This window comes from Procambarus clarkii, chromosome 62 (assembly GCF_040958095.1).
Source record: "Procambarus clarkii isolate CNS0578487 chromosome 62, FALCON_Pclarkii_2.0, whole genome shotgun sequence".
In the NCBI taxonomy this organism is placed as follows: domain Eukaryota; kingdom Metazoa; phylum Arthropoda; class Malacostraca; order Decapoda; family Cambaridae; genus Procambarus; species Procambarus clarkii.
In genome coordinates, this window is record NC_091211.1 from 30,663,193 (window position 1) to 30,684,008 (window position 20,816).

General features: G+C 38.6%; 1 protein-coding gene across 4 annotated transcripts in view; it reads right to left on the reverse strand.

Annotated features, from left to right (window-relative positions):
* Positions 1 to 529: 529 nt before the first annotated feature.
* The window catches only part of LOC123753755 (armadillo repeat-containing protein 2), a 45,796-nt gene continuing 25,509 nt past the window's right edge, over positions 530 to 20,816 (reverse strand). For 3 of the 4 annotated variants that reach the window (XM_069308435.1, XM_069308437.1, XM_069308438.1), the window contains 10 exons: positions 20,761 to 20,816; positions 14,430 to 14,705; positions 13,242 to 13,438; positions 11,703 to 11,871; positions 11,245 to 11,385; positions 10,380 to 10,596; positions 9,780 to 9,893; positions 7,232 to 7,364; positions 2,202 to 2,362; positions 530 to 2,043 (listed from right to left, as the gene is read on the reverse strand). The exon at positions 20,761 to 20,816 is cut by the window's right edge and continues 123 nt beyond it. In XM_069308435.1, the coding sequence (XP_069164536.1) occupies positions 1,880 to 2,043; positions 2,202 to 2,362; positions 7,232 to 7,364; positions 9,780 to 9,893; positions 10,380 to 10,596; positions 11,245 to 11,385; positions 11,703 to 11,871; positions 13,242 to 13,438; positions 14,430 to 14,705; positions 20,761 to 20,816 (1,628 nt within the window). In that variant the 3' untranslated portion in view covers positions 530 to 1,879. Of the gene's footprint in view, positions 2,044 to 2,167; positions 2,363 to 7,231; positions 7,365 to 9,779; positions 9,894 to 10,379; positions 10,597 to 11,244; positions 11,386 to 11,702; positions 11,872 to 13,241; positions 13,439 to 14,429; positions 14,706 to 20,760 lie in introns of all 4 variants that reach the window. The other variant, XM_069308436.1, reaches the window with a different exon arrangement.

Sequence of the window (20,816 nt, forward strand, 5' to 3'; positions counted from 1 at the left end):
TGATTTACAGTAATTCCATTTATATAATTTTACTACAATTTTCTTTATATACAGTATATAAAATATGCTTTGGGTTCATACACCATGAAAACAAGGAAAGTGCACCTGTGTACTGCAGGAGAGGTTCACCTATACCCTGTAGGAGGGGAAGGTCTTCCTGTACACCGTTGAAGGGAGGGATGCCTTACCTAATTTCTCTAATACACTACAATATCACCAAAGTGTGTCCGAACCAGCATAGTTTTCTATGGCAAAAAATATAATCCTGATATGTTACAGAAAAGACATTGGCTATAGAGCATGTTTGTGCACAACACAGGTCTCCGTAACATGGGTGTTGTAGAGGAAATGAGGTCAAGCTAAAGTAGAGTATCTTACAGGAGTGGTAGTTTTAGACCAAATGCAAGTAAAAATTCAAGTTGTTATATTCATGTGTGCAATATAGTCTTCTGTCCCTCCTTTTTTATAATTGATGATTGACTGTCTCTACTTGCTTGCCTTATGGAAGAAATTAAATAAAACTGCAAGGCACTGGCACCATCATATATGTAAGATTTGAGCAGTCATGAATCATTACTTATAAGCCTAAGAACACTGTAGTCAGCTACCCAAATATTTTGAGCAAACACTTCTTGAGAAAAACTGGGATGAGAATTTAATTCCATTGCATTGCTCACAAAAAAAAATCTTAGAAATATTATAACACACTTTCATTGTGCTCAACACTTATCAGTTGCTTGGCATGAGCCCTTTTTTGGAATTTAACTTCAGGCACATGCAAAAGAACTTGAGATTTTCCATGTCAAATGCCAGACTGTGTACATATGGTCATCCATCCAGTTACTGGTCTTACTTTACTGACCAACATGCAAATCATTGTTGGTTACTACCAAAGACTGAATTAATAGGGATTTACTGTGCTTGTCAAATTTAAGGGTCAGAGTGGCCTGCAGAAGTCACCATTATATGGATTACTGTTCTCTAATGCATGGGTGTAGAGTTTAGTGACCAAAGCACAGGGGAAAAGATTCTGTATGAAACCTAGGTTCTATTATTGGAGTTAAACATTTTGCACATGTTAATTTTCCCCCCTCTTTAGGCCTAATTTCAATACTGAATAAACTTAAGGTTAATACAGAGTATGCAATCACCTTGCAGGCATGTGGTGGTCTAGAACTAGTTTACATACACTTAATATAAGTGATTTTTTAGCAAACAATAATTATTAGTTTTTAAATTTAATTATGTTAGTACTGTACATATTCATCATTGTTCTACACTACAGTTTCTCATTGTCAGAGATAGGCACCCTGTTAGGCTTATCAAAGTCCCTATAGACCAATGAATGCTCATATCCAGAATGCAGCCCCAAGGCATTTCCCCAATTCCTGGGACCCCTGTTTACTTCTAGGTGAACAAAGGCATTAAATGAAAGGAAATGTGCCAGATCCCTCAGTCATGCACAGGAATCGAACCTGCGACCTTTTCCATTATGAAAAGACTGTACTGAGTACTGGACTACAGGACCCGTGTGTGCTACACATTCTACTACTGTATTCATATTATTTATAAATAACACATGCCGTCTCATTTTTATAACAAATATCACACTAGATTTTCCCAACATACTTTTATTTCCAATTCTTCAAGAAACATCTGTGGTGATCTCTCTCTGACAACATATAATATTCTATATTTCTACTGGATAAGTAATGCATACATATAAAAAATTGTTTCCCACAGTTGAAATTACCAAATATATTGTATACAGAATCATAGTAACATTTAACAGTTTTCTAATCTTAATTTAAAAAACAATTTAGTGCAGGAATATATACAGTATATTTATTTTATATTTACAAGAACAACCATTAAGTGACTATGAGGGTCCAATGACTGGGAGTGCTGAAGGATTTTCTTCTATACGATCCAGCAGTTTTGTAGCAACATGTGCAAAGTCCTCCCAGAGCTGGTAGACAATGTCTTTTGTTTCTGGATCACACTCGCCGAAAACCTCAGGGTTGTTAAAGTAGGACGCATCATCTGTCGAAAGAAGAGTAATATTATTTGTAGGCCTCTTATCCATAACAAAATATTCTATTACAATGAAAATTATTGCAGTTAAAAAACAGTTTATAAACAAATATGAGCTCTATCAATTGCTAACTTTTCCTTCAGAACAATGGTGAAAATTCTTTAACCTAAAAATTCTTCTAAGACAAAAATGAGTTTTTCAGTTTCTTTGTGTCCCAGCGTATCCTCAACATCAGCAGCTGAAGCACAGTAGTTCCAGAGCACCTGACATGCCAGGCTACACAGCTGCCAGTCTCCGTAGCCAAAGTACTGAAGAACATCGATCATTCTGTACAAAGAACATGTAAGTACTTCCTGTTAGTGTAATTAAAGTGAAGATAACATGTTATGAACAGCTGATACTGCATTTAACATTTGTTTAAAGGGCTTGCACACATTTTTCTTGTTATCCCTCCAGCTGCGTGCTTATTAATCCTGTGGTCCACATAGAAAATTAATTAAATTTTGTTTTTGATACTATATTGTTAAAATGCATTTCCTGATAACAGGGAAAAAAAATTGTATGCGGCATACTTTGGCTGTAATTTAGCGAGGAAGTCTAGCAATGAATAGGTACTCGCCTGTCACAAGTCTGCCCTAGCCCCATCAATGGGGTGGGAGCTGCCACAAAGATAGTTTTACTTATTTTAGGGGGCCCGACAGCCGAGTGGATAGCGCTCGGGATTCGTAGTTCTGAGGTTCCGGTTTCAATCTCTGGTGGAGGCAGAAACAAATGGCAGAGTTTCTTTCACCCTGATGACTCTGTTCACCTAGCAGTAAATAGGTACTTGGGGGTTAAACAGCTGCTACAGGCTGCTTCCCGAGGAGTGTGTAACAAAAAGGAGGCCTGGTCGAGGACCGGGCCACAGGGATGCTAAGCCCCGAAATCATCTCAAGAGAACCTCTGGTTTCCTTGAGGTAATATTATTCAATAGCTTGCAATTTGTCAAGTTTATCTATATATAATAAAATGTGTGGAGCACAGCTATGCTAAAAAATATGGTGTGTTTATTAGTGACAATTATGTTCTTAGAACAATAAAAGTGTTTATGCAGTTATTATGCTGCATATACTCTATATAACTACAGTATCTACATTTTCATACACCATTATGAAACACTTAGCATTTCTGGCAAGTGTAATAATCTATTAACCAGTTATTAGAGTTCAGCCTAATTATGCATATTTTGCACCAAGTTCAAACAGCACTCATTAATAATATATATACTCTATACATGTACTGTATATACATTTTCTTTGTATTCTGAATGTTTTACCATGGTTATTTCCAAGTACAATATTGTATTGGGTTGTCAATAATACGTCATAAAATGTGAAGAATGTTAGTACACATATTTGGATCATTTTAATGAGTTAAATATTAAATTTTTTTAACAATAAAACATGCTGTTTTCCTGTTATTACACTGCATACGCATGCACAATATATATAACCATCTACAGTTTTGTGCACCGTAACGAACCACTAAGCTGTTCTAAACGAGCAAGAAAACATTGGTGCATAGATGCACCAAACAATGGCAGAGTGCTATGGCTGTCTACGTTGCACTGTGAACATCATAAACAACGTTGTGTTCACCGATATCTGAACATTGTACATAGTATCATAAAAGATCCTGACTTAGTCTTTATCAATCATCACAAAATAGCCATAGTTACTTATATGTGTATTTTGTAATTTTTAAGGGATGCTGTGGTCATAAGCTGGACAGCAGTACTGTTAGCTTATGCTGCATGTACTACCCTTGGTTGCTTACTCACTAAAAAGGACTTTACATCCAGGAACAGTGTTCATGACCCTCCATCCCTCCCTCCCATAATTGTGTCTGCATACTGGAGGCCTGAGAAAGCTGATGCGAGTCCCCCCCCCCCCCATGTACTTGTGGGAGTTTTAAGTCTTGCGCTGTACCTTAATACTTCCCCAAATGTCGCAGTTTGCAACTATACCTCCAGATGAGATGCACAGTGGAAGGGTTAACAGTGAATAACCCATTTCTTAAGGATACATAAAATATTTGTTTATTTTCTATTTTATTACAGGATTCTGTGGAAATCTACAGTATGTCCCTACTGACTACCGCAGCACCACCTGAGGACTAGGGCTGAAGACTGCAGCACTGTTGTACACAGATTATTGTGTAGAATTTAGTTCTCTCTCAAATGCATTAGCAGCAGAAGCAGTTTATGAGCTTGTTGAAGTAGTTTATGAGTACGGTGAATGGATTTGGGGTGGTGTGATGGGTGGCACCTCCTGGACACCGGCTGTCAAGTTAACGTGTCGTTCAGGGCATCTGGGTGGCTACCCTCGGGCAGCATTTGAGTGAGACTTCCGGTGGTGACCGGAAGTGACTTTTGGGACTGTCTAAGACATGGACAAAGGCTTGTTATGTAGAGCACAGGATACGTGACCGGATGTGGTTTGAGGAATATAATAAATACCAACGCAACCAAGTAGTGGGGCATCAGTGCAATACATCAAACAAGGCAGAGGGCCATGACCCATGGTGGCCTCAACTGGCAAAGTCAAAATTGTTTCGACATGTCTAAGCAGGTTGCTTCACACTCCCCCTTCTTTCCAGTGCCGTGCAAACGTCCTTGGTGAAGTTGGAAGTAGTTTGTGAGTCTTATGAGTGACTAACATTGGCTGATAATTTGAGAGAGAGAGAGTGTGAGTGAGTGTATTAAGGGAAGTCTTTGCAGATGGGTATTTAAGGTTTAGGATGTGACCAGCAGATGCTGGTGTGTATCACGGTTTGTGACTAGGCGGTGTTGGGGGCTGGTGTAAATTTTATGAAATTTTGTATATACAGTATATATTGAATATATAGATTAATGCCTAGCTGTGTTTAGATTATCCCTAGTGTTCCTTGCCAAACCAGTAGCTTCATTGTAGGACGACTGGTGTATGCTGATGATTAATATATCAGTATGTACCATTCCTCCTACAATGAAGGAGGAATGGCTTGGCAAGGAACACTAGGGATAATCTAACCACAGCTAGGCATTAATCTATATATTTAGTATATACTGTATATACCAAATTTACACCAGCCCTCAACACCGCCTAATCACAAATTGTGATACACACCAGCATTTGCTGGTCACATCCTAAACCCTAAATACCTATCTCCAGAGACTTCCCTTAACACACACTCAAATTATCAGCCAATGTTAGTCACTCATAATACCCATACATGCGACTCACGAACTACTTCCAACTTCACCAAGGACGTCTGCACGGCACTGGGAAGAACGGGGTGTGTGGAGCAACCAGTTTGGACATGTCAAAACAATCTCAGCTTTGCCAGTTAAGACAACCATGGGTCCTGGCCCTCTGCCTTGTTTGATGTACTGCACTGATGCCCCACTAATTGCTTGTATTGGCATTTATAAAATTCTGCAAACCACATCTGGTCACCTTTCCTGCGCTCTACACAAGCCCGTGTCAATATCTGACTGTCCCAAAATGTTACTTTGGGTCACCACAGGAATGCCGTTGGAAGGTGCCAACTGCCACACCACCCTAAATCCATTCACTACACTCAAACTACTAAACACGCTCAAAAGGCTTCTAAGAAAGACCTACTAATTAATTTCTCCACAATAATCTGGGTATACCAACACTGGTCATGGATGACCAAACCCCACACCAGAAGATGATGAAACTACGACGTTTTGGTCCATCCTGGACAATTATCAAGTGGTATGTGATGGGAGAGAGGAAGGCATGGGCAATAAATAAGGAAAGAGTGAGGTGGGAAGCATGAAGAAACAGAAGGTAAGAATAGGATGAAGGAAGAAAGGGATAGGTAGGAATATAAGTGGGTAAGAAAAATGGGGGTAGAGTAATGTCAGGTCATGAGTGTTAGGAAGGTTAGAGCATTTGAGTATGTACTATGAAAGGAAAGAATCAACAACAACAAAGCCAGGACTAAGGCTCATGTTCGGTATGTTGTGTATCGGAGCCAATTCAACACGGCGGCATGTGTGAAGAATATTATCAGGAAAGATTATTTTAGAAGACCAATCAATAGAATGATTCGAGTCCCTAACATGACAGAAGAGAGCATTGTTTGTGTCTGCAGGCTTATCAAACCTTTTATATTCCTCAAGTCTTTTTGCATTCCTTAAACGACAGACTTAAGGAACACAAAAGTGTTAAGTCAACAGATACAATGCTCTCTTTTGTCATGTTAGGGATTCTAATCATTGTTTTGATTGGTCTTCTTCTAAAATCTTTCCTGATTCTACTCTTCACAGATGCCATTTTGTCGAATCGGCTCCGATACACAACATACCGAACATGAACCTTAGTCCTGGCTTTGTTGTTGTCGACTCTTCCCTTTCACAGTACAGACTCAAATGCTTTAACCTTCCTAACACTCGTGACCTGACATTACTCTACCCCCCTTTTTCTTACCCTCTTATTCTTTCCTATCCCTTTCTTCCTTCATCCTATTCTTACCTTCTGTTTCTTCATGCTTCCCACCTCACTCTTTCCTTATTTATTGCCCATGCCTTCTCCCTCATCGCATACAACTTGATAACTGTCCAGGATGGACCGAAACGTCGTAGTTTCTTCATCTTTTGGTGTGTGATTTGGCATCATATCTTCTGCCACATTTTTTTGCGACTCATTGTCGGCACTGGGACTAAAGACTGCAGCAGAGGACTGCACCACTGGCCGAAGACTTCAACCAGTGGTACAGTCCTCTGCTTCAGTCTTCAGCTGCAGTCCTCAGCCATTGTTGCAGAACTGGCCAAGGACTGCAACCAAACTCTGTACCACCGGCTGGCACAACTTGCTCTACAATGAAAATTTCATCAATTTTTACTTTAGTCATTGATTTCAATTTCCATTTAAAGCTTAAAGCATCCCTACAGCAATATTTAGAAAAACTTTAAAAATGTAAAAGAATGGATTGATATAAAAAAATTAAGATTTACTTGAATTTTGATTCAATTATTAGAATTAAAATGTAAAACACAAATGTCATTAATGAACACTGCAATACACTGTATGTAAACAACATTGGAAGTAGTATACCTTTGAGATGAGAATTAAACAATTCTGTACAAAAAATATTGCATTCATGTATTTTCATAAATTTCTAGGCACTAGTTATGAAGGCACATACCTCAAAACTCCATTTTCATCCTTAAATATTGATCTTCTGGAAGCATCTGACATAAGGTTGACAAGAACGCCTGCACACACGTACACCAACTCTCGGGAATCACAGTCGAGCATCTCCACCAAAACTTCCAATACTGTACATGGCAAAAAAGTAAAATGCTAAGTTCAGTCGAACGCTTATTCAAACATATACTAGGTAAGAAAGGAGGCAGAATTCCTATACATTTAGCAAAACAGACTTTCATTAACTAGCCAAGACGTCTTTAATAGTTAATCTAACATTTCACTTTTGTAAACTTCACTTAGATGCTATGACCTTTTCACACAGCACTATCTCTGGGTTTTTAAGAGGAAAATGTATTTGAAATGAAAAATAAGCAAAACGCTGTAAAATTTAATAACAGTATTGTATTGTATAGTATTAATGTATACTGCAACCTCCAGCGATATAATCAGAGACACTATCCTACTTTTAAACAGATTTAAAATAAATAAAAAGAAACAGAAAAACCCTTCTCTAACATTCTAGGGAAATTAAAAAAAAATCATAACAAATCAAACAAACGGCAGTATTATACTAGCGTCTCGTTAAGAAAATGTATCAGAGTTAAATAAATTCTTTAAATCAATTTGGGATAACCTTGCCAGAAATATTCCAGACTAAATTGTTTATTACATGTCTCACTAAAAGCTATTCCTAATTTAATATACCTATTGCTAATTATTCTAATGAATATCTCCCCAACTCTCAAAAGAATCTCTAATCAATCTCAAATATTTCCCGGTACACTACAAAGATAAAAAGTAACTCTTCTGCACAAAGTCAGTGGTACTGCTGACAAATAAGTACATACTGATATGAAATCTACCAATACAATACTATAAAGAATATTTGAAAATATTATACACAAGGAGTTGTATTTCTACCTTGTGAAGCTCTACATATTATACTCCACCATCCAATCTGGCTAAAGAAGCCACAAGAATACAAATGATGCCATAAGTTCACTTATGGCATGCAATATACAACATAATTTGATAAAGAGACCAAATGGGAATTGAAGTATGGCATTCGATACCATTAATCACAACGTATACTACCTTCAGCACTGAAATTCAAGGCAACTCTGTCAATTATATTCAATCATATCTCGATATAGTCATCAAAGTAAAAGTTGGGGAGGTTGTCTACTACAGGCAGCATAACAGGACCTCTTGTATTTCATATATTGCATACAGTACTGTATATCAATGACTTGCCAAATACATTTAGCCATCTAACCTATTCCAGGTACTAATGACACTACTGTACTTTCATCTCCTTTAGTCTTAACACAGCCAAGAAAGTATCTAAAATTAGTTGGCATTTTATTTGCCATATTTTGCTCTTCTCACATTATTTCACTTAAAAATTTTGCCCTATGGTATCTGTGGACGAGGCTTGATCAATCACCTAAAAACCCATTGTCATCCATCATGTATTCAGACAACATACAGTCCCTCTGAACATGACGAACACATCCACCCATACATTCTCCTGTGCTCTTTACACTTGCAAGGCCAATACCTCAACGTTAACCCTAAATTCAAACTATTCCTAGATAGATATACTGTAATAGAATTCATGAATATCATGCAAGAAATAAATATATTCCCCCCCCCCCCCCCCCCTCTGAAGTCCAACTAAATGTATGCAGCACACCATGCAAATAAAAGCCCTATAAAAGCCAACTCACTAATCATGTAAAGAATTGCTACTGTACCTGCATTACAGTATTAAAGAACAATAAACCATCTGAAGGTACATTGTGCCATTATTGTACTTTACTTATTACAGGTACTGTATTACACAAATTTAACTTTTATAACCAATATAATTTTAAATTATTACCTATAATATACCCACTAGCTTTAATTTAAAACTCACTCAACCCATCCTCGGACCAAGTCCATTCTATCCTCATTCTATCTATCAACCCCAAAGACGCATTTATCAATTTTAACATTCTGTTCATTCAAAACAGAACTTTTCTCAAATATAAATTATATATATTATAATATATTAGCATATTGTGCATATATAGGCATAGGTTAGGTTAGGTGTTTAGGTTCTGTTGGCGATTATTTGTATTTCCAGTACGTACATGGGTGAAGCATTTACAGCGTTGTAGTTCGAACAAAAGTCGTCAGCGAAGCACTTGTTCCGGAAGTGTTCGGACGTCATCAGTCGTGAGTCGTGTGTAAATCGTTATACATTCATAAACGGGGTTTGGTGGGTGCATGGAATGGACTTTGGAGTCTTTGTTTAGAGCACGGGCTGAACTTATTATATTTTTTACTTCAAATTACTGCAAAATATCAGTTTATATCTCAAATAGTTTGTTAGCCACAAGTCTTGGCCAAAAGACTATGCCTATCAGTGGCTTTCTGACAAAGTAAATATATACAAAAAAAATTTTTTACAACCTAATGTTATTTTATGTTAAGTATTTTAAATAATTCAGGACAAATTTGAACACTAGCTCTTGTGTCTGAAGGCACAAACTTACCAGCACGCTTGGTGAGTATGTCTCTGATGTCCCTAAAGTGTGTGAGGTTGCCAAACACACGGATGGTCTCCACTAGTCCTTCTACGTGGTCCATGGGCAGCATCTCGCACAGACCTGCAACGAACACCTTGTGAGGCCAGTGTCTGTAGCACGTAGCTCCGCAGTCATTTGGCACAAACAGCCCCCCAAGTATTTTCATGAATTGCTTTTTGTCACACTAAGATTAGAAGAATTGATTCCATATTACTTCCTCCTCATTTTATTACCATTCTCAGTATCCTGTAATATTGCTTCAAAGTACCTCTTACTTGCCCCCTCCCCCACCCCCCCAAATCACCTACTTCATCCTTTATCTTTCAAGCTCCTTTGCTCATTTCTCTATTCATCTACCTGTGTATTTCCCCTTCTTCACTGCCTGTTCTTTCCTTTTCCAAAACTTTCAACTTAACTGTGTGTGTAGAGAGCCGAGTTGGGCTCATCAATAATTTATGGAGACTAAGTTTCTTATGTGTACTATGATAGAAGGTATTAGCTCTGTTCTAACAAATATACATTGCTTTATATTTATACAACCCCACTCTCACTCCCTCTCTTTCTTACACTCTGCTAGCTGTGTGTGCAAGGCAGAGATGGGCTGGTCACGAGTGTAGAAGGTCAGATTATTGAGGGTAGCAAGGGCCGACAACACGAGCTCCTCACTCTCATCTACAGCCTTGTGTTGGAGCACGGAGATCAGCAGCGAGAGACAAGTTCTCGAACGAGCCAGCACGGGCCCCACACGTGCATGCACCGATACATTGGCCAGTACCCGGATCAGCTGTTGGTCAGAAAATAGTCAATTTTGCAATTGTTGCAATTGACTGTAATGTGATGCGAACAAAAGTAGCTCACCATGTGCACAAGTTTCTGGTTTTTATCACTATTGCCATTATTATTAAACATTATTATCTTAAATAAAGCTCAATTTAAGATTAAGTTATGCCTATAAAGTCTTCATCAAATGTAACGTTATAAAATGTAAACTTTAATAAAACCTTTAGACTTGCATTCAAAACCTCATCTTTAGTAAACTGTTCTCAACTTGGTGCTTCTCTACATTAATGTCAGCACTTTGTGCTCTGTGCAGCCACCCAATCATTATTTTCACCATTTTAATCGTTTACCATGGAAGTAGTATCAGCAAAGGCAAAATTGTGTTAGTAGAAGTTATTAACCAGCTATGGTACAGGTAAAATAAGCATGCATTTAATGAAGAGAATGACATCAATGAACTTTGATGGGAATAGCTGCAGCAATAGATAACCAAATAGCAAGGACTATACAATCATAAATATCAGAGTCAAAGAAACTAAATCAGAGGTACTAAACAATGGAGCCATCAACAGGATCTCAGGGCACAGACTTTGACCCTAACACCATTAGTGAAATTAAATAACAGCCATTGTTAAAGCCACAGAATACAAACCTTGACCATGACATCCTCCGGGGTCCCACTAGCAGGGGTGAGATTATCTATGATCTCTTCAGCCTGGTGGTGGCGATCGCGTCGCAGGTACTCCATTAATAGATCCAGCAGCGTCTCTGTGAACCCATCTTCGCTGAACAGCTAAGTGGGACAAGGATTTATTTGTTAAGGACATCCATACAGAGTAGTTACTCATGGTGGGGCAAATTGTAAAATGTATGGTACAAGTATACTGTATATACATATGGTAGTTGGCTGACTGGTTCCTTTACTTTATTTTGTTAATCCAATTTGTTTATATTTTATGAATTAAAACATCTCTTGTATTAATGATATAAAAAAAACACTGATATATATGTATATAATTTTCTGACTATCCTTTCTCAAATATGTCATTACCATTTCTACTGTAGATCAGTGTTACTGTGACCATCTATTACTACATTTCTCTCTCTTACCTTCCATCTAGCATCATCAGAGTTGGCCATCATGTTGCCAAGGGCATAAGCCAACCTCACCACTATGGCTGGGGATGTGGCATGGCGGCGAAGGGCAGCCACCGCAGCAGGTAGAGTGGCAGGGTGGGCAGCGGCAGCAGCACAGCACTCCTCGTGGGTGGAGATGATGCTGTAAACGATGCACTTATTTTTTTTTTTTTAACGAGGCATTTTAAGGAACAAAAGTTTAGGGATACTTGGATTCATATATAAAAACATTAGTATTAAAGCATCTAATGTTATTATTTCCCTTGTCAGGACCCCTTTAGATTATGCAGTTCAGTTTTGTGAACCATACAATAAAACAAGTGTAATTTCCTTGAAAGTGTGCAGAGACGGATGGTCAAACTAATTTTGGGCATTAGGAACTTCCTTTATCAAAGAGATTAAGAAAGCTTAAATTTACATTCACTGTAAAGGTGAAGAGTAAAGTGGATATGATCCAAAAGGCCTCGTGTCATTTCCTTTATTATCAAAATCTAATGCACCTCAAGCTTAATTTTTTCATGCTTCTTTTAATTGCTGCAGGTACTAGTAATGTTACTTTTACAGTAAAGTTAAATATTATTTTACAAGCCTTAGTGTACCTGTCAATACTCTTTATCATGAAATATAACAATATTTAACAGATGGAATTAAGTTCAGCAGTTACAAAATTCAATGCTATTCCATTTAGTAATTAAGTCTCACTACACTGGTTTATATTCACCGCCTGGTTTGCTGTTATACAGGTATATTATTTTGGACTTTTCTTAAAGATAAATCTATACTGTACATAAATTTTGAGAAAAAAAATTAATGTTGTTCTGTACAATACTACACACAACAATTATCTGTAATTTGCTTTTCAAATAATACCATTTTCTTTTACAATGCAAGAGGAGGAGAAGACGGTGTTGACCCCATCAGGAGTATGGCTCCTTAGCCAGTGGGAAGTGGGAGGCATTTATTTAGATTAAAGTTCTTCTGGTATGAAACATTTTAAGTGACTAAAAGATAAACCAAACTACTCTGGTAAGTCATATGAAAATTATGACACTTACTTGAACCTTTGCAAGAACCTCAGGTATGAGGAATTTGTAAATGAACATAAAAATTCAAGCATGAGAGATAACAATTTATGACAAAACTATATCTAGACAATGGAATGGAGAATTCCAAGCAGTAATTCAGAATTCTAATAATAGTCTTTGAACCCTTCCACAGGATCACAGAATGACAAAATGGGTTCATTGCACACTAGGCCAACACCACAACATCAATTTGCTTCATACCACCAGGAATCCCTTCAACACACACTATGCTATGCTCAGCAATTCACAAAGCACCACCGCATTAAATTAATACACACTGTACCACAATGTTAGTCCACAAGTTACCAAAATGAGACCCTTCAGTGCATTTTACACCATAGTATCAACTCATATACCAGGAATCTTTCAATGCACCCTACACAAAAGAACTGAATCACAACTCCTCTTTAAAAATTCCTTTATGCACCTAAGTATCCTGACGACGTTGGCAGTGACATCCTGGTCATGAGAGAAGTGGTCAAGGAGGGCACACACTTGAGGAACAGCACCGGTCACCAGCAGGAGTGGAAATGTCCTCTCACAGCTGCTTACATGGCGAAGTGTCCCTGTCAGCTGCACCAAGGCATAGTGGGTCTGTTCTGGCACACTTCCAGTCTCTTGTTGCTGTGGCAGAAGGACCAGGTGGTGAATGGAATAAAATATGTGGCACAATAGGTAAAACAGGTGTACTCGCCTAGTTGTGCTTGCGGGGGTTAAGCTTTGGCTCTTTGGTCCCGCCTCTCAACCATAAATCTACTGGTGTACAGATTCCAGAGCTTCTCAAGCTCCATCATACCTACATTTGAAACTATGTATAGAGTCAGCCTCCACCACATCACTTCCTAGTGCATTCCATTTACTAACTACTGAAAAAGTTTTTTTGAATGTCTCTATGGCTCATTTGGGTACTTAGCTTCTACCTGTGTCCCCTCGTGTGTGTACTACCTGTGTTAAATAAGCCATCCTTGTCTACCTTGTCAATTCCAGAGAATTTAAATTCTCCGATTTAAGAATTTTTCCGAGTGTAGTGAATGATGCAAGCACAATAACCGATAAACTGGTTGGTGGGTTAAGAAGAGACAGTTTATGTTTGTACTAGTACTGAAACATTCAGTAGAGAAAATAAAAATAGGATATAAATGCTATTGTAATTATGTACAAAGTATTAGATGAAAGTGAAGCTGTGGAGGCTAATAGGTCCCCATAAATAACAGCGAAGTCTTCAATATGCCATTTTATCTACTAGGCCAAGACAAATTACCTTCAATGTACATGTTGGTTAAAGTCCTAATGATTTACTTTTATAAGTTGTAATTCACACTAGAAATAATTTATAGATACAATTTTATTATATGCATGCATGCAGCTATATACAAAAAACTAGAAACTCCTTTCACCAGCCAAGCTGTCACTTTTATTCATTATCTCTCCATCTCATTTAACCTATCACTTTTTCTTGCTCTCTCTCACTTAGTCTTTCTAGTCAACTGAATCTTTCCTATTACATATTTAAACCAAGGGTCACTATTGCCACTTATTTTCCTATCTTCTCATCTCTTCTTTTTCCCAGTGTATCTTTTAGCTTTCTGCCTTCCACCTTAGCCCAATTACTCACATGGCTAACAATCAGTTTCATATGCAGGACAAGAAGCTCCAAGATTCCCCTGTTGAGTAACCTGGAGACGAGCTGGGAGTTCATTGTGAGGAATTTGAGGGCACCGTAGCCATAGACACAGGCTTCAGGCTGGTCAAGGGGTGGTACACAAGCCACGGCCTCCAGCAGCAGGTCAAGAAGGTTTCCTTCCAGGAAGAGGGCATCATTAGTGTCATGGCGGGTCACCTTAAACACCAGCTTGCAAACTGACGTCAGGTTGCTGCCAGACACTTTGAGCTGAAAAGTCAATTATCAAGAATTAACTTGTTTGATTACCAATTACAGTACCATCACAGCACCTCAGGTGCTATGATAAACAAAAAATCATCACACTGTGTAGAGTATCCTGGGTGTAACTCGCCCTTTATCCCCTAAACAAAATTAATTCACTTTTACCCCCTTTGTTTACATTTATTGTTAAAAAATGGGATTATACAAGTGACTAATCACTAGTGTTATGCAAGGTATAGGTTACATGACGACCTGAGGTTACAGGAAGGTCTGTTGTTAACTGTGAGATGGTTTAAGTCTATATTAAATATGAATAACTAGTTTTTGTTCCTAAAAGTTAAAAAAAAAAAATTGCCTAAAATATCTCCATAAGTACTTTCGAACATGCTAGTTATAAAGTCAACAAATTAGAAATCCAAACCATATCACACATATAACTATTCCTGCATAAAATAATTAGCTCGGGGTACAAGACACATGGGGTTACTGTATGCAAAATTAACTAGTTTTGTTGGGACAAAGCCTACATGCATGCATGTACTGGGTATATACATATGTACATGCATACTTTAGGCTTGTATTGATGTCCCCCTAAGGTTGAACTACTGATCCTTCCCAGGGATGCAACCCCCACAATAGTTGCCTAACTCCTGGGTACCTATTTACTGCAAGGTGAACACACACACTAGTTGAAAGAAACGTGCTCAACCATTTCTGTCCTGTCTCAGAATCAAATCACAGTTTCCTGATTGCGAGTCAAGAACAAAGCCAACTAATACAATTTGAATTATTTAAGGGATTGGATTCACAAAATGACTCCAGGACTCAAGTGACTGGAGTTGCACGAGAGACTGTGGAGACCTAAGGGACTTGTATTGTACTTTTGAAGAAATATGTGACAACAGGCAAATTAAAATAGAAGTCCCTTGGATAGCCACAATCTCTTGTGCAGCTCTAGTCTCTGGAGTCACCGAGAATCCAATACCACAACTAATTCCAGTCTGTTGTATAGCCTCAGCCCCTTATGACCCTATATTTTGTATACAGCAACTTGGTGCTTCTTGTAACTCCAGCTATATATGCAACCCCTTTTCCCCCACATAATATGAGACCTTTATGTAACCTAATTCACCTAATGTAATGTATTCCCATGGCATACCTGTCCAAAGCAAAATCCAAGTGCTTTCATATAACCCATCTCACATAAATTGTACGCCCCTATGTAATCACAGTCCTTCGTAAAACTCTTTCCATATAAAACCTAAGATATGACATGATATATGATATAAAACCCAAGCATTTAAAACAATCCTAGCACCATTTATAACTTCAGTTTACCTGTAATCCATTATTTAACATTTTTTTCTTTTTTTTTTTAGCTTTGATGTCCAAATAACTTGGAGAGGATGTGGGAGGAAGAAGGATGGGGCGATGAAATTCTTGGAAGAGGATCTAGATGTGGAGAGAGGCTTGAAAGTTTGGTAGCCTTTCCACCGCGGATTGTAGATGTTTTTTCGGCCTAAGCCTGTAGCTTGAGTTCTTCTTATTCGGCAGGAGGCTAGTGGTGAGGCGGTGTCATGTCATCCTGGTTCACTTGAGGTGTTTTGTCTGGCTTGGAGGTGTCGTCTTCCCTATTGAGATGGTGAGAGGTAAGTTCACTGTTGCTTGGTGGCACCTTGGCAGGGAGGTATTTGCATGTACTTTCCAAATGACAGCGGTGGTATTGGAGTTCTTATCGGGTCTTTGTATTTGTCCAAGAAAGGCATTTGTCCTTTCTTGAAATTGAATTTTGGGTCGATGTATTCTCTCTTCAGGGAAGTGAGGTCTACATATTGTTCCACGGTCTCCTGGTGGACAAAGATAGGGTGAGGAAAGGCAGAGTTGCCTGTGAAGGCTTCGATGAGCCGGTTGCATTCTAAGGCAATGACTATTCTTGTGCTGCTGTTACCATTGAAAATGTCGTCATCATGAAGGAAGATGCTAAAGTAGGGTTTTTTCTTGCTTGACCTGCTTGGGTTTGGATCAAAGTCTGGTGCTACGTATGTAATGATCTTTGCCATATTGGCTGGATCAATTGGTTCCTCTGGTTGTGGATCAGATTCTGATTCTGAATCCGATTCTACTTGTTGGCGTTTTGCTTTCCTTTTCGCCTGTATCACCCGCCTGTTGACGGAAGGTGTTGAGGTTTCCATTGGTTGTTGGGTTGACTGGTCTAGGATGGAGGTGGACTGTGTGGAAGTTGATGCCTGGGTAACTGGTGTTGCTGAAACTGGTGTTGGGTCTGCCTCAGGGGAGGGGGGGGGGTGGAAGTGGCATGGTTTCGGTTGCAGGTGATGTTGGAAGCTGGTCTGTTTGGGTTGAAGCAGCAATTGAAATTTGTCTCTCAATACCCCAGATTTTCACGTAACCCTAAATACTTGGAAAACCAATCCTCGGAAAACTCCCAAACTGCACTATAGAAATTATAATTTCAGCTAACACCAATTGCCCTGGACATATATTAATTGCCAACTACTCTTCTAAACTGTAAGCTACACATGACTAATCCCTTCTATGATTGTAATTCTATAACAATGCCATAATTAGCAAACAATTTCTAACTTCTACATTAACCAGCAATATTTCCCTCTGCCTTGAGGAAAGTAACAGATCATGTCTCATTACTGTTAAAGATCTTGTCTGTATTATAAACTACATTACCCCCAAGATAATACACAAACATCCAATTTTTCCTGTCCTAATAACATCCCCAGAGTTACAGTACCAACAACTACAATTTCCTCTATTGGCAGTGATTATCTTCTTACATTGGTCCTCCTTCATCTTTCAACTCCTGCACCTATTACATAAATTATCTAGGCAAGGCATTGTAGCACTTGAGCTACAGTACTTTCAAATATCCCAGACCTCATAAGATATTTACATCTTCTCGTGGTATTTACCTACCTTGTGTCTACCTTTTGTAGCTTCCAGTGATCAACAGCCCTGCAGCCCGGTCTCTGACCAGGCCTTCCGATTGGTTGTCTGGTCAACCAAGCTGTTGGATACGGCTGCTTGCAGCCTGATGTATGAATTACAGCCTGGGTTGATTAGGTATTGTTTGGAGTTGTTTGTAGTTTTCTCTTGAACACTGAGAGAGACCGGCCAGTTATGCTCCTTACATGTAGCAGGAGTGTTGAAAAATCTTGGGCCCCTAATGTTGATAAGAGTTCTCCCTCAATGTACCTATTGCACCTCTGCTTTTCAACAGCAGTATTTTGCACATCCTGCAATACCTACTGGTCTCATGTGATGTTATTTCTGTGTTCAGATTTGGAACCAGTCCCTCTAATATCTTCCACATGTAGAATATTATGTATCTCGCTTGCACTCTTAGAGAATACAGATTTGGAACTCGGTCTCAATAATTAAGATGACTTATATAGTGGATTCTAGCGGTAAAGGATCTTTGCACGCTATAGGTCAGCAATTTCCCTGACTCTGAATGGGACTGTTAAAGTGCAACAATATTCCACCCTAGAAAACACTAGTGTTTTGAAAAGTATCAAAATCATTGGTGTGGCATCCCCTGGTTTGGAGGGCCTTGTTATCCAACCTGTCATTTTTCTTGCAGCCGTGACAGCTACTTTATGATGTTCTGTAAAGGTAAGGTCTTCTGACATGATTACTCCTAGATCCTTTACGTTGTTTTTTCGTTCTGTAGTGTGATTTGAATCCATTTTATGTATGGTTTCTGTTTTTAAATTTAAATTTTTTCCATAGTGCAAGAGCTGGAACTTATTTTCATTAAATGTATTATCTGTGGCCCATTGAAAGACCCGATTTACATCTGATTAGAGGTTTACCGTGTCCTCTATATTGTCTACTCGCATGAAAATCTTGGTGTCATCTGCAAATGATACAGTGCTGTAGTTTGTATTCTTGTCTGTGATATTAGGATGAGAAAAAGTACCGGAGCACGTACAGTACTGTACCTTGGGGGACTGAGCTTTTCACAGTAGATGGTCTGGAATTTACTGTGTTGACTATTACACTGTGTTCTGTTCATTAGAAAGTTGAAGATCCATCTTCCTACTTTGCTAGCAATTCCTGTTGTATGCATTTTGTGCGCAATAACACCATGGTCACATTTATTGAAAGCTTATGCAAAGTCTGTATATATTACATCTGCAATTTGCTTGTCTTCCATGGCACCTAGGGCCATGTCATAGTGATCTAGCAAATGTGAGAGGCAAGAGCTTCCTATTCTGAACTCGTGTTGTCCAGGGTCATGTAGATGTTGTGATTCATGTGATTTGTAATCTTACTTCTTAGCACTCTTTCAAAGATTTTTTATGATGTGCAAGGTAGGTTAGAGATATTGGTCTATAATTTTTTGCATCTGCTTTACTACCTCCCTTTTGAAGTGGTGCGATCTTTTAAGTATGTCAGGGATAACGCTAGTATCTAGGCTCCATCTCCAAAAGATGTTTAGGGCCTGTGATAATGGTGTTTTGCACTTCATGAATTAGAATTCCACGAGTCTGGATCTGGTGCAGAGTGCATGGGCATGCTGTCTAAGGCTCCTTCAAAGTCCAGTCGGATTAGGGTAACATCTGATATGTTGTTCGATGTTGGCATCATATTCATTTGGATCATCGATCTTCAATGTGGTCAAGGGTTCACTGAAAACAGAAAGGTACTGAAGCCTCAGTATTTCACTCATTTCTTTGGTGTCATCTGTGAAAGTTCCATCATTCTTGCACAATGGCCAAATGCTGGATGCAGTTTTTGTTCTAGTTTTTGCATATAAGAAAAAGTATTTCGGGTTCCTCTAAATTTTACTTATAACGTTTCGCTCCCTTTGCCTCTCTTGGATTTTATATGCTTCAACTTCAGGTTGATCATATCTATTTGCCTACATAGCCTTCCTCGTCGTTGTTGGGATAGAGTGGAGGATTTGAAACGTTCTGCCATTTGTTTTCTTTGCCTATAGAGAGAGTGCCGTTCTCGATCCAGTTTGCATCTTTTTCTCTGTGCTTATTTTCTCAAAGCACTGGTTCAAGTCCACATTATGTAGTTGTTCTTCCCAGCATAGTTCTGATAGGTCTTGATTTATTCATTCCCAGTTAATCAGTTTGATATTAAAATTGGATTTGCTGAATTCTCCTCCTCTGGGATTTGAGATTGGCTGCACAGGTCTACTGCCTATGCTCGACTGAACTACGATGAGGTTGTGATCTGAGTAACAAGTAGTTGTAATCATTATGTCTCTAATCAGCTCATCGTTGTTTTGTAAAAATAGGGTCTAGGACGTTTTCTTTCCTAGTTGGCACTACTATTTGCTGGTTTAAAGCAAATCTGTCACACATCTGCAAGAGGTCATTTGTGTGTAACTGTTCATTCAGACTGTTTCCTGGGATTTTCTCTGCTTTAATTTTTGCCACATTTTTCCATTTTAGATGTCTTAAGTTTAAATCACCAAGCACGATTATGTTAAGCACAGGGTTTGCGAGGTTTTCTAAGCAGTATTCTATTTTTATAAGTTGGTTTTTAAACTGCTGAGGATTTGCATCAGGTGATTTATATACAAGGACAATCACCACATTTAGAATTTCTGTTTTGGTTATCAGCACTTCCACCATATCGTTTGTGGTGTTTAGCAGCTCTGTGCGGATAAGGATGTCTTTGATGTACAGGGCTGACCTCAACCTGGAGCCTGTGTTTCCTGACACATCTGAAAAGATTGTACTCCAATATCCATATTTCACTGTCATAATAGTCCTTAATGCGAGTTTCAGTTAAAGCTGTAAACACTGCATTTACCTCATTTAAGAGACCAGTTATAAAGTGGATTTTGTTTGTATTGAGTGTTTTGGTATGTTTTATGTTGGAAAATATGAAAGATGTGGTATTTGTGGAAGTGCTAGGTATTTTACTTGGTGTTTAAGTAGGGTAACCCTGACTCAACTGAACATGTACCCATTTATAAGCTCATGACAGTCTACATAACCCTAAACAACCCAAGACAACCTTACGTGACCCAGAATGATTGATCCCAAAAGTTGAGAGTAAAACGTACCGCTAGCATGACTCTGGCGATGTTGGCTAAAAGTGCTCCATGCTCCCGATCCACCA